The sequence below is a fragment of the Octopus sinensis genome, linkage group LG10 (genome assembly GCF_006345805.1).
Source record: "Octopus sinensis linkage group LG10, ASM634580v1, whole genome shotgun sequence".
Lineage (NCBI taxonomy): Eukaryota > Metazoa > Mollusca > Cephalopoda > Octopoda > Octopodidae > Octopus > Octopus sinensis.
The window spans coordinates 6,354,841-6,369,758 of record NC_043006.1 but is presented as its reverse complement, the minus strand read 5'-3'; the positions used below and the strand labels follow the sequence as shown (position 1 = coordinate 6,369,758).

The following is a 14,918-nucleotide window of genomic DNA, read 5'->3' as shown; positions in this document are numbered from 1 at the left end:
AAGACATTTGTACTACAGAGCCAGAGCCGGTTTCAGCCGGGTTGGTAACGAAAGGGTTAAAGAGGCTCAAAATCCTGTTATCTAACTCTACCATTTCTTCCTTTGCTTTCTTTTCCTTTTTACAAATAATTTCCATTGCCAGAACACAGTAACATTACAGACCCAGTGGATAATGCTTGCATAATTCCATTCCAGCCTACACACACATCCTCTACATTCAATACTCATGTCTTCATACACAGACACCACAACAATGCTTGTAACAGGATGAGAGATTCCCGCACTGGATGGGTGCTGCTCGCATCCTTTACATTAAATATTAATCGAAGAAAGAGTCAAGATTTTCCGTTAACTTCAACAGTAGAAATATTTATTCTTGATTCGCAATATAAACAGTTCCTTCCCCTGGGCGAATCGGCAACCTAGGAGCTTATCGGTAGTAGTCATGTGGAGTGAGTCAATCCTGCCTGGTCAAGCATAGCAGGGATGCACTATGAGGTAGCAGCTCAAGAGAGCTGCTGCAGACACGTCTGTTTTGTTCAGCTGCTAGCGTCCAAGAGAGAGATACAAGAAAACTTCGCTGCTGCTAGTTTTCTGCGCATGCGTATGAGGGAACTTCTGCCAGGCCTTCCGGAAGATTCCAACCCTGCGCATGCATGCTGGAGATTTCCAAGATGGCATCACTACATACCCATCATGAATAACCCTCATATAATGTGTCCTTCATTTGGACAGATGAAAGCTTTGCTGCCAGAAGTAGAAATATTTCTCTAAACTTTTTCCATGTCATCTTTACTCTGGCTACCATCATCATTATCATTTAACGTCCACTTTCCATGTTAGCATGGGTTGGACGATTTTGACTGAGGGCCAGTGAACCAGATGGCTGCACCAGTCTCCAATCTTGATCTGGCAGAGTTTCTACAGCTGGATGCCCTTCCTAACGCCAACCACTCCTAGAGTGTAGTGGGTGCTTTTTACGTGCCACTGGCATGGGGGCCAGTCAGGCGGTACTGGCAACGACCTCACTCAAATCTTTTTACACGTGCCACCGGCACAGGTGCCAGTGAAGCAACATTGGTAACGATCCTGCTTCAATGGTGCCTCCTCGAATGGCACGGAAACCAGTTAGCCACTCTGGCAACGATCACGCTCGGATGGTGCTCTTGGCACCCTACTAGCACAGGGGTCAAATGCCAGTAAGGCAACGCTGGTAACGATCACACTCGAATGGTGCCTTTTATGTGCCACTGGCATGGAAGCCGGTTAGCCGCTCTGTCAATGATCACACTTGTATGGTGCTCTTTGCACCCCGCAAGCTACAAAACCCTCTTCCAATACTGATGAGGTTACCTAGGTAACAAAAACTGTTATCAACTTTTAGTAAATATTCCAAGTAGTTGAAATAGTTCATAACATAAATGTAATATAAAACTGCCTCTGGGGAATGAAAAAGAATTTTAAAATTTTAGACATAACAATAAATTTCTGTTGTGATATGTTTACAGCTAAATAGATTCTGTGACTTAGATTTATAAAAAAATTTAAATAGAAAATTGTTTCAACTTACATTAACTCTGCTTATCACGTTATTGATCTCATCCGTGTCTCTATATTCTGTCTTGTAAGCACCACTGACCAATCGATCGGAGGCAACATGGCGGCCAAATACCTATCAGCAAAAGAGGAAGAACAGAATAACTTACAAATATCAGAGAAATATTTTGACAAAGAAACAAATCTCTTTAGAATGAAGATAGATTTTAACATCTGCACAGGCATGGCAAGATAGTTAAGAAGTTTGCTTTTCAGTTCAATACCAGTTCTTAGTACCTTGGATAAACATCCACTTTTTTGTCGAGGCAGATTTTCTATGGCAGGATGCCCTTCCTCTCATGAACGTTCACCTAATTACTGTCAATCTATCTCAGAAACATATTTGCAGGTTATATGTATTACACAATATTTGTAGGTTAGAAATATAAGACAATATTTGTAAATGGTATGTATAAAACAATAGCTGTAGCCCATATATATTTGTTGGTTATATATATATTAAGACAACATATACAGGTGATATGTATTAGGCAAGAATAGGGGAGACAAACAGAGAAAGGACACATCTTCATCATCATCATTGTTTAATGTCCGCTTTCCATGCTAGCATGGGTTGGACAAATGACTGAGGACTGGCGAACCAGATGGCTGCACCAGGCTCCAATCTTCATCTGGCAGAGTTTCTACAGCTGGATGCTCTTCCTAACGCCAACCACTCCGAGAGTGCAGTGGGTGCTTTTACATGCCACCGGCACAAGGGCCAGTCAGGCGGCACTGGCAATGACCTCACTCGAATCTTTTTACACATGCCACTGGCACAGGTGCCAGTGAGGCGATGCTGGTAACGATCACGCTCGAATGGTGTTTTTTACGTGCCACCGGCACGAAAGCCAGTTAGCCGCTCTGGCAACAATCGGATGGTGCTCTTAGCACCCTACTAGCACGGGGCTGAAGTGCCAGTAAGGCAAAGCTGGTAACAACCACATTCGAATGGTGCCTTTTATGTGCCACTGGCACAAGCTGACATGTACAATTCTGATTCCTCTGTCTCAGCACTAGGAATTAGAGAGATGAGATAAAGTAAAAGACATCTCATAAAACCTCTTATTCAAAGATGAGCTTATCAAATTTCGCAGTAGCAGCAGAGAAGATTCCAGGAGTAGAATTCCTAGAAAGACATGCATAAGATCTGGTCATTAAATCTAAGTAGAGACTTCAAACTTGAAATCTTCAAAGCCACAGTCGAACCAATTCTACTGTATGGCTCAGAAACCTGGACATTATCAAAGAAGCTTGAGAGGCGGTTGGATGGAACCTACACTCGCCTCCTTATGAGAGCTCAAAATCTCTCGTGGAAGCGCCATCCAACCAAAATGCAAATATATGGGAAACTACCACCTGTGTCATCTCTTGTGAAAGGTAGGAGAGTCCAGTTTGCTGGACATTGTTGTAGAGCTGAAAACGAGGTAATTTCTACTCTTCTCCTCTGGAAGCCATCTACTCGCAATACCAGAGGGCGCACACTCTCCTACCCTGATGTAATCTCCAGGGATACAGGCATCCAGCAACAGGACCTCCGTAATGCCATGATGGACCGTGAAGTCTGGCGTAGCATGGTAAATTCCATTGTCTCGACCACGGTCGAACAATGATGATGAAGAGAAAGACAGAAATAACAATGTTAAATGTGAACTTACTTCTTCCATGGCATCTGTTATTTCTCCAACAGTACAACGTGCACGAGCAGCATCAATAGAAAGTCCGAGTAAATTTCCGTCCCCAGACTCACAACATTTGGTGATGGCCTCGAGACACCTGTTAGCCTGAAAGGGAGATTTTCACATTCTATTATACTGAATTGGGAATATTTCTAGGAATAAAAAGACAACGTAGCAACATTATATCATTTATAATATTATTATTGTTATTATTTTTTCGTTTTTGGATTTGGTTTGCAAGATTCTTTATATGAGTTTGTGTGTTGAAGCATATTCTGTTGTGTCTGGGGAGAGTCATTTTCTTTTTGTGCCTTATAATTTAACACACTCACCGGTAAAATTTCCCACGCAACGAAAATTTTAGGACAATAAAAATAAGAAAAAAAAAGCGGAAATTTTTCTGGTGAGTGAGTTAAATAATACGGCACAAAAAGAAAATGACTCTCCCCAGAGACAACAGAATAGCTATTATTATTATTATTATTTTTATAAAGGTGGCAAACTGGCAGAATCGTTAGCATGCCAGGCAAAATGTTTGGCAGCATTTCGTCTGTCTTTACAGTCTAAGTTCAAATTCTGCCGAGGTTGACTGCATTTTCATCCTTTTGGGGGATCAATAAATTAAGTATCAGTGAAACACTAGGGTCAATGTAATCAACTAGTTCCCTCCCACAAAATTTCAGGCCTTCTGCCTTTAGTAGAAAGGATTATTATTATTATTAAGGTGACGAGCTGACACTCATTAGCATGTCAGGCAAAATGGTTGGTGACATTTTGTACAACTTTACATTTTAAGCTGAACTGCTGCTGAGATTAACTTTGCTTTTTATGCATTCGGGGTTGATAAAATAAGTACCAGTTGAGAACTGGGGGGGGGGTCGATATAATCAACTGGTCTCCTACCACAAAATTTCAGGTGTGGAGGCACATGGCCTAGTGGTTAGAGCAGCGGACTCACGGTCGAGGGATCGCGGGTTCGAATCTCAAACCGGGCAATGTGTGTGTTTATGAGCGAAACACCTAAGCTCCACGCAGTTCCGGCAGAAGGTAATGGCAAACTTCTGCTGACTCTTTCACCACAACTTTTTCTCACTCTTTCCTCCTGCATCTTGCAGCTCACCTGCGACGGACCGGCGTCCCGTCCAGGTGGGGAACCTATACGCCAAGGAAACCGGGAAACCGGCCCTTATGAGCTAGGCATGGCTCGAGAAGGAACAAACAAAATTTCAGGCCTTGTGCCTATAATAGAAAGGATCATCATCATCATTAGCAGCAGCAGCATCAGATGGCACAAAATTTTCAAGGAGAGGAGCTTGTTCTATGCTTGTTTTGCTAAGAATGACCTGATATTAAGGTAATCAATATAAAATGCTCTGCATGTTTTAATCAGTTAAAACCTCAATCAAGAGATCAATAATTTGATTTTAATTTTGAAAAGAAGAAAAAGCTTCACACCACCATATTAACCCTTTCGTTACCGTATTTATTTTGAGATGCTCTGTGTTTTTTTTCAATTACTTTAAATATAACAAAGAATTTAGTAAAATAACTTGGTTATCATTCAGCTAGTGTTAGGAACATAAATTGTGACCAAGGTTTGGTGGGAGATTTTAATTCAAAACTTATGAAAACAAGACATTTGTACTCAGAGCCAGAGCCGGTTTCAGCCGGGTTGGTAATGAAGGGGTTAAAGTCTAATAGTTTCCCTAAAATAAATTTAGTGATGTGTATTTTAACATAGCATGGAGCTCTATAAATATGGAAAGTTTCTTTCCAAAACTGTTAGCTTACTTTAAATCTGAAGAGGTTTCATATTTTTCAGGTGAATAAATGAAGAAACGGCATAATAAATTATTATATCTTCTTATTATTTTAATTCATTTATTTTTATCATTTTAATTATTTGCATACTATGTTGTTGTTTTTTTGCAATCATCATTTCTTAGCACAATGTCAAAAGTTGGAATGGAGTGGGTAAGGTGAAGTTAATTTTGGTGTTATTTAAATCATTTACTATTCAAACTCAGAAGAAACTGAACAATGATTGAGCATTTAATCCAAAAATCAACCATTTATAATAATAATAATAATAATAATAATAATAATAATAATAATAATGAAATTATTGTATACAGTGCTCAGGTGCACCACAACTTGTCAAAAGTGCGTATAAAGTATATGCAGTAATGTACAAATGTCTGGGAAGTGAACAGTGAATGAGTCAGATACATGCTTGCGTGTGTATGGAAGGGAGAAAGATCAGGTGTAGTGTTGGCGAATATCAGGAAGCATGGAAGTTTTGAAGGAGTCCAGTGCTCCGACAACTAACAACTGATGCTGGCAGTTTGTTCCATGCTTCAGCAACTCTCAGCGTGAAAAAATGTTTCCGAAAGTCAATGGAGCTGTGCTGTTTTCTGACTTTGTAAACATGTCCACGGGTGTTAGACGGGTGGAGTTTGAAAAGGTGCTCAGAGTTATTGTTTGTAAGATGGTTAATAATTCTATGGGTGTCTGCCAAGTCAGCTGCCAGACGTCGGAGTTTCAATGTATCCATGCCCAGGGAAGTAAGGCGTTTTACCACTTCACCACCACAACACAACAAGGGACTATGTGGTTACTCAACATCACTCACATCAGACCCTATCTTCTTACATAAGGAAAGGTTACATTAGATAATAAAATCCTAAATATTCTTGATAAGATAGGATGGCCACATCTGGAATATTTTATTCATAAATCTGCTCACTCTCAAGGTTCATTTGTGTCTAAACAACTTACTATCAAAATACATAATTTTTCAGAGGGACACAAGTTTGTTATCAACTGAATCAACAATAATCAATTTAATCCTTATTTTATCAACTCTGACACAATAAAAATCAAAATTAACCTAACTTTGACCGAATGAAAGTCAGAATAAACCTAAGATACAAGACATGAACTACACAGTAACGACAACAAGAAAGTCTAATGGAATATTTAGTGAAAAAGAGTAAAACTTACAGAATCTGAGTCTCGTGTTTCTCGAACCATTTTCAAGCGATTAATTTGTGATTCGAGTACTTTAGTGTTATCAATGGCTAAAACATCAACTGTATCTTCTTCCTTCAGTCGGTACTTATTTACACCAACAATTACCTCTGAAAATAATTACAATGTAATGCAAATATATGTACATACAAATATGCATATATATATATATATATATATATATATATATATATATATATATCATCATCATCATCATCGTTTAACGTCCACTTTCCATGCTGGCATGGGTTGGACGATTTGAATGAGGACTGGCGAACCAGATGGCTGCACCAGGCTACAATCTTGATCTGGCAGAGTTTCTACAGCTGGATGCCCTTCCTAATGCCGCAAAACAACAAACAGACTTCACTCTATTTGCGTACAGGTCCCAGACCAGCAATTCATTTCATTTTGAGGAGATCTGAGGACATGGTATTTATTACTTGATTAACTCAATTAAGGTTGATCTAATCAAGTAAACCTGCAATGCTAATCCACAGCCCAATGAGTGGAACATCATCATCATCATCATCATTTAATGCCCACTTTTCTGTGCTTGCATGGGTCAGATGGAATTTGTTGAAACAGATTTTTGTCACCAACACTCCCCTGTTTTCAAGAAAGGTAATATTTTCCCTCGGTTAGACATGAGTTTCGATGTGAGACCGGAAATGAGCAAACTCACTTGTATGATGATGATATTTATTTACAACCATCACATATCTACACAAGAGTACACACATGCACACACACACACACATCATCATCATCATCGTTTAACATCCGCTTTCCATGCTAGCATGGGTTGGACGATTTTGACTGAGGGCTGGCGAACCAGATGGCTGCACCAGGCTCCACTCTTGATCTGGCACAGTTTCTACAACTGGATGCCCTTCCTAATGCCAACCACTCCAATAGTGTAGTGGGTGCTTTTACGTGCCGGTGTTTCAGAATTAACTATCTATTTCAGTGAAATTGCACAATTGTTTTTAAAAACTCACTTTTATTTACATTTATCATATTTAATGTTTAAAGCAAATAAATTTTTAATCTTGTTTATAATTTTAGTATTTTACAATTATTGTCATTCTTGTTGGATCCCACTTATCTCTCCACAACAGCTTTTCTTTTTAGTTTGGCTATATATACGAGGGGGTACCCAAAAGTAAGCAGAAATGCTCTCTGTGGAACAAACTTGTTGTAGTTCAGGCTTCTGCCACTAGAAACCATTTGATGCAACCCTTAGGCACCAGTCTACCAATTGGCAGCATTCAGTGGGGTCGTACTGCCATGTGGTGCATCTTTGTTTTGCAGTATTTCTCCCTTGCTCATTGATTTTTGCAACTGCTGAAACAAAGGAACAGTGTGCTTCCATGAAATTCTGTTTTCTGTGGGGGGAAAATGGCAGCTGAAACAGCTGTCATACTTCAAACAGCTTACAAGGACGATGCCATGAGCAAAGCACAAGTTTACAAGTGGTTTCTACATTTTAGGAATGGTCACTAGTTGCTTGAAGACCAACCTCATTCGGGACAACCGCTGACCTTGCGGACAAATGAATCATTATCTAAGAAACATAATCAGTAATGAGGTCAGTATTTGGAAAGTATGTTCTTTCTTGTCAACATACCAAAGCAACCATATACTTACCATTTCCACCATCAATTCTCGCCTGCCTTTTTGCAGCACATTCTTCTATCTTTAGTTTTGGCATGCCAGAAGCAACAGCTTTAGCCATTCCACCAAGATCTTCTATCTGAAAATATAAAAAGAGACTGATCGTTTGGTTATTGTTATCAAAGTTGGTAATGATTACAATGAAGATGATGATAGCAATGTGAACTTGTAGCATATTACATAAAATTACCATTATTCATTAGTAAAACTTACAAAAACAATAATTACAACAATAATTATACATTACCTCATTGATCAAGTTAAGTGCAGACTCATAGATCTCATTGGTCAGCGTTTCCATCAGGTAAGAGCCACCCCAGGGGTCAGCGACCTATGAAGCATAGGAAATAGAATTTAAACAACTCAAAAGTCAAAACCATATCAAAGAATGGATCACAATTTATTCTATAACTTTTATCTAATTGTGCAATAATATACAAACATTAAGATGTTTCCAACCCAACAGAATTCAGTGAATCAAGCAATGATTAATAAAAACTGTTCAATGGAAAACAGATGTTTAATGATGATGATGAAGATTGAGAGAGAGAGAGAGAGAGAGTAATATATTTGAAACATCTCTTTTTAACATTTCATCAATACTAATTTCTTATATTAGTATATAGTCACAAATTTGTAAGGGAAGAGATAAGTAACTAAATCAATTATTATATGTATATATATATATATATAAAAATTAGAAAAAAAACACCTTTTATCAATTCAAAATGAACAATTAAATTACACCATCTAGAAAATTACAAATAATAGAAATATTAAAATTAAAATAACAATAATATACCGATGATTAAGTAAATTGCAAAAAAAACGTATATAGTTATTCTACCAATTATATACGTTTTATTATTTTTTTGCAATTTACTTAATCATCGGTATATTATTGTTATTTTAATTTTAATATTTCTATTATATGTAATTTTCTAGATGGTGTAATTTAATTGTTCATTTTGAATTGATAAAAGGTGTTTTTTTCTCATTTTTATATATATATATATATATATTTTGTCCAACCCATACTAGCATGGAAAGCGGACACTAAACGATGATGATGATATATTATATTGTGTGAAATTTGATTTAGTATTTCTAAATTGAATTTTTCCCTGTAAGTTAGGATTAATATTCTCTCAAATGATTATTTTTTATATATATATATATATCTTGTCTTCATTTTATCAGTCCTGCAAAGTAAACTCATACAGTATTGAAACTTGAAACTTAAAACACAGTGAGACAGACCTATATATATATATATATATATATACTGTAAATCCTCGAGTATAGTCCACCCTTGAGTATAATATGCAGGGGATTTTTAGTGGGCTGTACCTCTGAAAAACCTAAACCTTGTGTATAATACACACCCCTTCTCTAACTTGAGTCAAGGAGGTCTATATAACATCCTTGGTTTGTAAAAATGTCTACGGTAATGTCCTTTATTATTATTGTATATGTAACATAATGCAAACGTGTAGCTTTTTTGTGCATTTTGTTTGCAGAAAATAAAGAAATAACAGTAATAACGTTTAATGAATGTTGCTTACTGTAAGTTATGGATGATTCTTTTATGACTTCATTGCTTTCAGGCTTAGCTTAAGGTATTTTCGAGCTCGACATCACAAAATGCATCTGAATAAACATTGCCGGACAGCAAATAGAGACTAGGACATTGCTTAGAAAATATTTTTCATTTTTAACCTTGTATATAGTATACACTAAGGATTTTGACCTTTCAATTTTAGGGAAAAAAAATGCGGATTATACTCAAGGATTTACGGTATATATACATATATATATATATATATATATATATATATACATTTATCAATTTGTTTTGCAAGATTTCTGATGTGAAATCATGTGTTGAAACAGATATTGTTGTATTTTGGGATGGTCATTTTTTTTTGCCAAATACACACACGCGCTGTATATTTGTTCTTCACTCCTTTATTATTGTTTTTGTTTTTTTTTTATTTAACTCCTGTTCATTGTCTGGAAATTTTTTGTCACACATCTGTGACTTCTTCAGCGACACGAAAACAAAAAGTGTTGCTGAAGAGATCACAGATGTGTGACGAAAGATTTCCGGACAATTGGTATGAGTTAAAATAGGAAAAAAAATAAGAACAGTAATAAACAAGTGAAGAACAAATACATAGTGCGTGTGTTTATTTGGCAAAAAAAAAAATGACTATCTTGAAATACAACAATATATATATATATGTGTGCATGTATATATATATACATATATATATATACACTGTAAAGTGATTGGCATTTGGAAGGGTATCCAGCTATAAAAATCATGCCAGAACTAACCTCGCCTGTGCTAGTACCATGTAAAAAGCACACTCTGCAGAGTGGTTGGTGTTAGGAAGGGCATCCAGCCGTAAAAACCCTGCTAAAACAGATAGAGTAGCATAGGGTAGTTTTTCTACCTGGCCAGCTCTTGTGAACTGTCCTACCCATGCACGCATGGAAGCTGGACATTAAACGATAATAATGATGGCACACATCAAGCTTCTTTCAGTTTCCATTTTACCAAATCCACTCACAAGACTAAATACTTTTGACACTCTACTGTTTCTACCACTCCACTGCTTTTCCTGTTGATCAATATTTAAAAACACCATCAAAAACAGACCTAAAGTTCCACTAAAAATCATTCTGTTACTGAAAGATAAGATGAAATTTATTTGGTAACAAAATCGACAAAACCTAAAATGAACTCTAAAATTTTATAACAAGTAAAATTTCATCTTGAATTGTTGTTTACAATTATTTTTAATCTGAACTTCAAACCAACAGGAATAGCAAAAGGAAAAAGGCTAAACTTCTTCAAAGACAGGTTTAGGCAAATTACATGAGTGGTTAACAAAAGAAATCCAGTATAGAGATGACCCGCAAGATCCTCAACAGATGTCACTATTGGTTCTTTTTCTTAAAAACAGTTGTAAGGCTGGTAGAGAAAAAGACTAACAAAGGACGGATATAAACATAGATGAGGTGTTCATAATTCCAGTAAACCAATTAGTGTTAGATTAACCCTTTAGTGTTCACATTATTCTGCCAAAATTAATGCTTCTTTATCCACATTGTTTTGAACTAATCATGCATTATCTTGTAGCTTTGAGATTTTGATGAGGTAGCTGTTAATTTTTAAAATGATGTAGGGTTGGTAGACCAGATCTGGCCAGTTTGAACATAAAACAGGCAGAATACTTTTGGCTGGATATGGCCGGTTTAAATGCTAAAGGGTTAAACAAACCTTTTTTTTGCAATCAAATTCATAACAAAAATGGATCAGAGAGGTTTAAGAACAAACCTTAGGTATTCCAGATTCTTCTTGCAGAATGATTTGAGTATTTCTTGCTACACGTGCACTGAAAACGGTCGGTAAACCAAGGGCTTCATCAAAAGAATTTGTGTGAAGTGATTGCGTTCCTCCAAATAATGCTGCCATGGCCTCGATGGCTGTTCTGATAATATTATTGTGAGGATCCTAGAATGAAGAAAAGTGTTTAAGTCAGTTTGCTAGGACACAAAACAGGGTCATTTTTAAGCCCCCTTTGAGACAATCAACAAACATAAAACCTGCAGTGATACTAATAATCCTTTCTATTATAGGTACAAGGTTTGAATTGGAGGGGAGGAGCTAGTTGATTACATCAACCTTAGTGCTTGGCTGATACTTAATTTATTGACCCCAAAAAGGATGAAAGGCAGTGTTGATCACAGTGGGATTTGAACTCCAGACATAATGGCAGATGAAATGCCAATAAGCATTTTGTTTGGTGTGCTGCCAGCTCACCACATTCACAGAAGTAACAGTAGTAGTAATAATAATAATAACATCATCAATAACAGCAACACCAGACACTGATGCCAAATGCCTTCCCTGACACCAACCCTTTTAGTCATCTCTTACATCATACAGTGTACTCATTCTAAAAGCCACACTGTATGCATGTATACACACACACACACACACACACACACACACACATATATATATATATATATAAAAATTAATAATAAAATATTAGGGAATAAATCCAAACTTACAGGGAAAAATCAGATTTAGGATTGAATCCAATTTTATAGTAAAATATTATATTATATTAAATTAGAGACAAAACCACTATTAGGCAAATCAAACAATGAAAAACTTAAGCCAATACATAAGATTATTTAATTTATATTATTTAAATATATAACAAAATTATTAAAAAAATATAATTAATATCACACTACGATCGTTTCATGCCTGCTAACTTCTTCAAATTTTTGAGTCGCAGTCATTCATCAGGTGGTTTAAATATTTATCTTGGCGAGGTTTAAACAATATATATATATAAAACCAAGAAAAAGAGAACAAATTTCAAAGGTCTGTTCATATTCACTCAATGTATTTCAAAGTGTCAGAATACTCCACAGTACACATAGGTGCATTCATATACAGAAGATATAATATAAAAATTTATAAATATATAAATATATATGAATTTTTGCGTAATAAGATAAAAAAAACCCAAGGCTGTATAGATAATGCTCTAATATCTATACAGCCTTGGTTTTTTATCTCATTACGCAAAAAATTCATATATACACACGCTGACATAGAACCAACATTGAACCCTTTATTCGCAATATTACCGAATCTGGAACTTAACTATGGTCTGTCTGTAGCACTTATTCAGTATTACCTGACACCTTTGGGTCTCAATGACACCATTATCTCTTATAACCTCAACTAAATATATAAATATATAAAAATACATAAATGTACTTGCAAGGTTGTATGTCATTATGAAAATCAATGAGGATATTAGAGTACGCGGATGGTTAATGTATAGAGGTAATCCAAAATGAAGAGAAAGTTGATATAAAATGATTTTAAAAAGAATCTTGAGCAGGTGTAAAGTCTGATGGCCATTTTGAGAAGATATAGGTAGGTGTGGGCGAGTTAATTCCAACCATAACAATCGTCTATATTTCTCTCGTCAGAGTTAATCTGAGGATTTATAAAAATTATGAAGTTGGGCTGAAAAGTTCATAGGCTGGCCATGAAAGAGTGATGCCTAAGCTGCAAAATCTTGCATGCATTAATTTCAAATCTACTTACTAATAACTGCATTGTTTCTTTCCAGTTAAACTGATAATCCGACTCTCCCAAGAAGACTTCAAATGTAACTGAAAGTGACTTCTCTGAAAAAGTGGCAAAATTTGGCATCATGGTGTTAACAAGTACCTGCAGGAAAATGGTTTAGCCTCCAAAGACATTCATGCTGTAATGGTTGCTACATTAGGGGCTGATACTTCAGCTTTATCAACAACGCAAAAGTGAGCAACAGAATTTAGGAGGAGAATGGAGAGTCTTGATGACCAAAGGTCTGGACATCTTGCAATTTCCACCACCAAGGAAAACATTTATCATGTTCAGCACATGTTAGTTGATGGCAGATAATCTTTATATATAAAAGTGAGGTTGTGTGCTGTCTGTCTCCTATGATTTAGATTCCTAACTACTCCCACATTTTGCGGTGCAGTTTAACCAAAACCGGGTATCTTATAGTCGTGATTCATATCGAGCCCTTCTGGGTATTAGCGCACATCTACGATGAGTCTACGATTTAAAAAAAAATTTACCATCAATTTTTCCCATTTTTAACGCATTTTTGGCATATATAAGGGAAGTAACTCTCTAAAAATTTATTATTAAATCTCAAAACGTAAAAAGCTACAGTAACACCCCCCCCTTGAGATGGCTATTATACTTTACATCTCTAAAAATGGCTATTATACTTTACATCTCTAAAGATGGCTATTATACTTTAGATCTCTAAAAATGCTTATATAGTTATTTCCCTTACAAACCCGAGCAACACCGGGTGATACTGCTAGTTGACTATAAATCAAACAGCCAATAATATTAGTATATCCCATGAGAGAGTTGAGAATATTCTGCACAATGAACTTGGCATGACAAAGGTTTCTGCTTGGTGGGTGCCATGTCTTTTGACACCTGATTAAAATTATATCAGGCTGATCACATCATCAAAAAATCTCATTGTTTGCAGCAAATCCAGCTGGCTTCCTTGAATGTTTCCTAGCCCAGGATAACTGTTGGGCTCAACACAAGCTCCAAAGAAGGCCAAAAGCATTTCATCTGCAGGGAAGGTGATGTCTACAGTTTTGGGGGATGCAAAAGGTATCAGCATATTTCATGAGAGAGTTGAGACTATTCTGCAAAATGAACCTGGCATGATAAACGTTTCTGCTCAGTGCATGCCATGTCTCCAGGCACCTAATCAAAATCACAGCAGACTGATCCCATCATGGGAAAATCTTACATTGATTGAGGCAGATCCAGCTGGTTTCCTCAAACATTTCCTAACCCAGGATGAGTGTTGGGTTCATCACTTTGAGCCAGAGACAAAGAGACGATCCATGCACAGAAAACTCCCCACCTCACCTGCTCGAAAGAAGGCCAAGGTCATTTCATTTGCAGGTAAGGTGACGGCCTCAGTTTTTTTGGGATGCAAAAGGTATTGTGTATATTGATTATTTTCAAAAGGGTCACACCATCAATGGAGAGTACTATGCCAACTTGCTGAGGCAGTTACAAAAGGCTATCAAGACTAAACACCCAGAAAAACTGACAAAAGGGGGCTGGTTTCATCAGGACATTGTTCTAGCCACGTTGTTGGTTTCAACGGCTGCTGTGCTTGTCTGTGACTTTGAAATGGTTGATCACCTTCCTTATTCTTCTAATTTTGCCCCATCTCACTTCCATCTGTTCTCCAACATAAATAAAATCCCTTGACTGGGAACCAGTATCACAGTGATAATGACTTTATTTCTGTTGTTGACGATGTCTTTGACCAAACGATGAAAACTTTTTCACCAATATGA

At 36.6% G+C, this 14,918-nt stretch overlaps 1 protein-coding gene across 2 annotated transcripts in view; it reads right to left on the bottom strand.

Annotated features, from left to right (window-relative positions):
• LOC115216526 (methylmalonyl-CoA mutase, mitochondrial) overlaps positions 1–14,918 on the bottom strand; it is a 56,927-nt gene that overhangs the window by 25,489 nt on the left and 16,520 nt on the right. The window contains exons 10-15 of one of the 2 annotated variants that reach the window (XM_029785976.2): positions 11,329–11,505; positions 8,230–8,313; positions 7,956–8,061; positions 6,279–6,415; positions 3,255–3,380; positions 1,571–1,672 (exon numbers count right to left, since the gene is read on the bottom strand). In XM_029785976.2, coding sequence (XP_029641836.1) covers positions 1,571–1,672; positions 3,255–3,380; positions 6,279–6,415; positions 7,956–8,061; positions 8,230–8,313; positions 11,329–11,505 — 732 coding nt within the window. Of the gene's footprint in view, positions 1–1,570; positions 1,673–2,646; positions 2,747–3,225; positions 3,381–6,278; positions 6,416–7,955; positions 8,062–8,229; positions 8,314–11,328; positions 11,506–14,918 lie in introns of those variants that run through there. The other variant, XM_036506274.1, reaches the window with a different exon arrangement.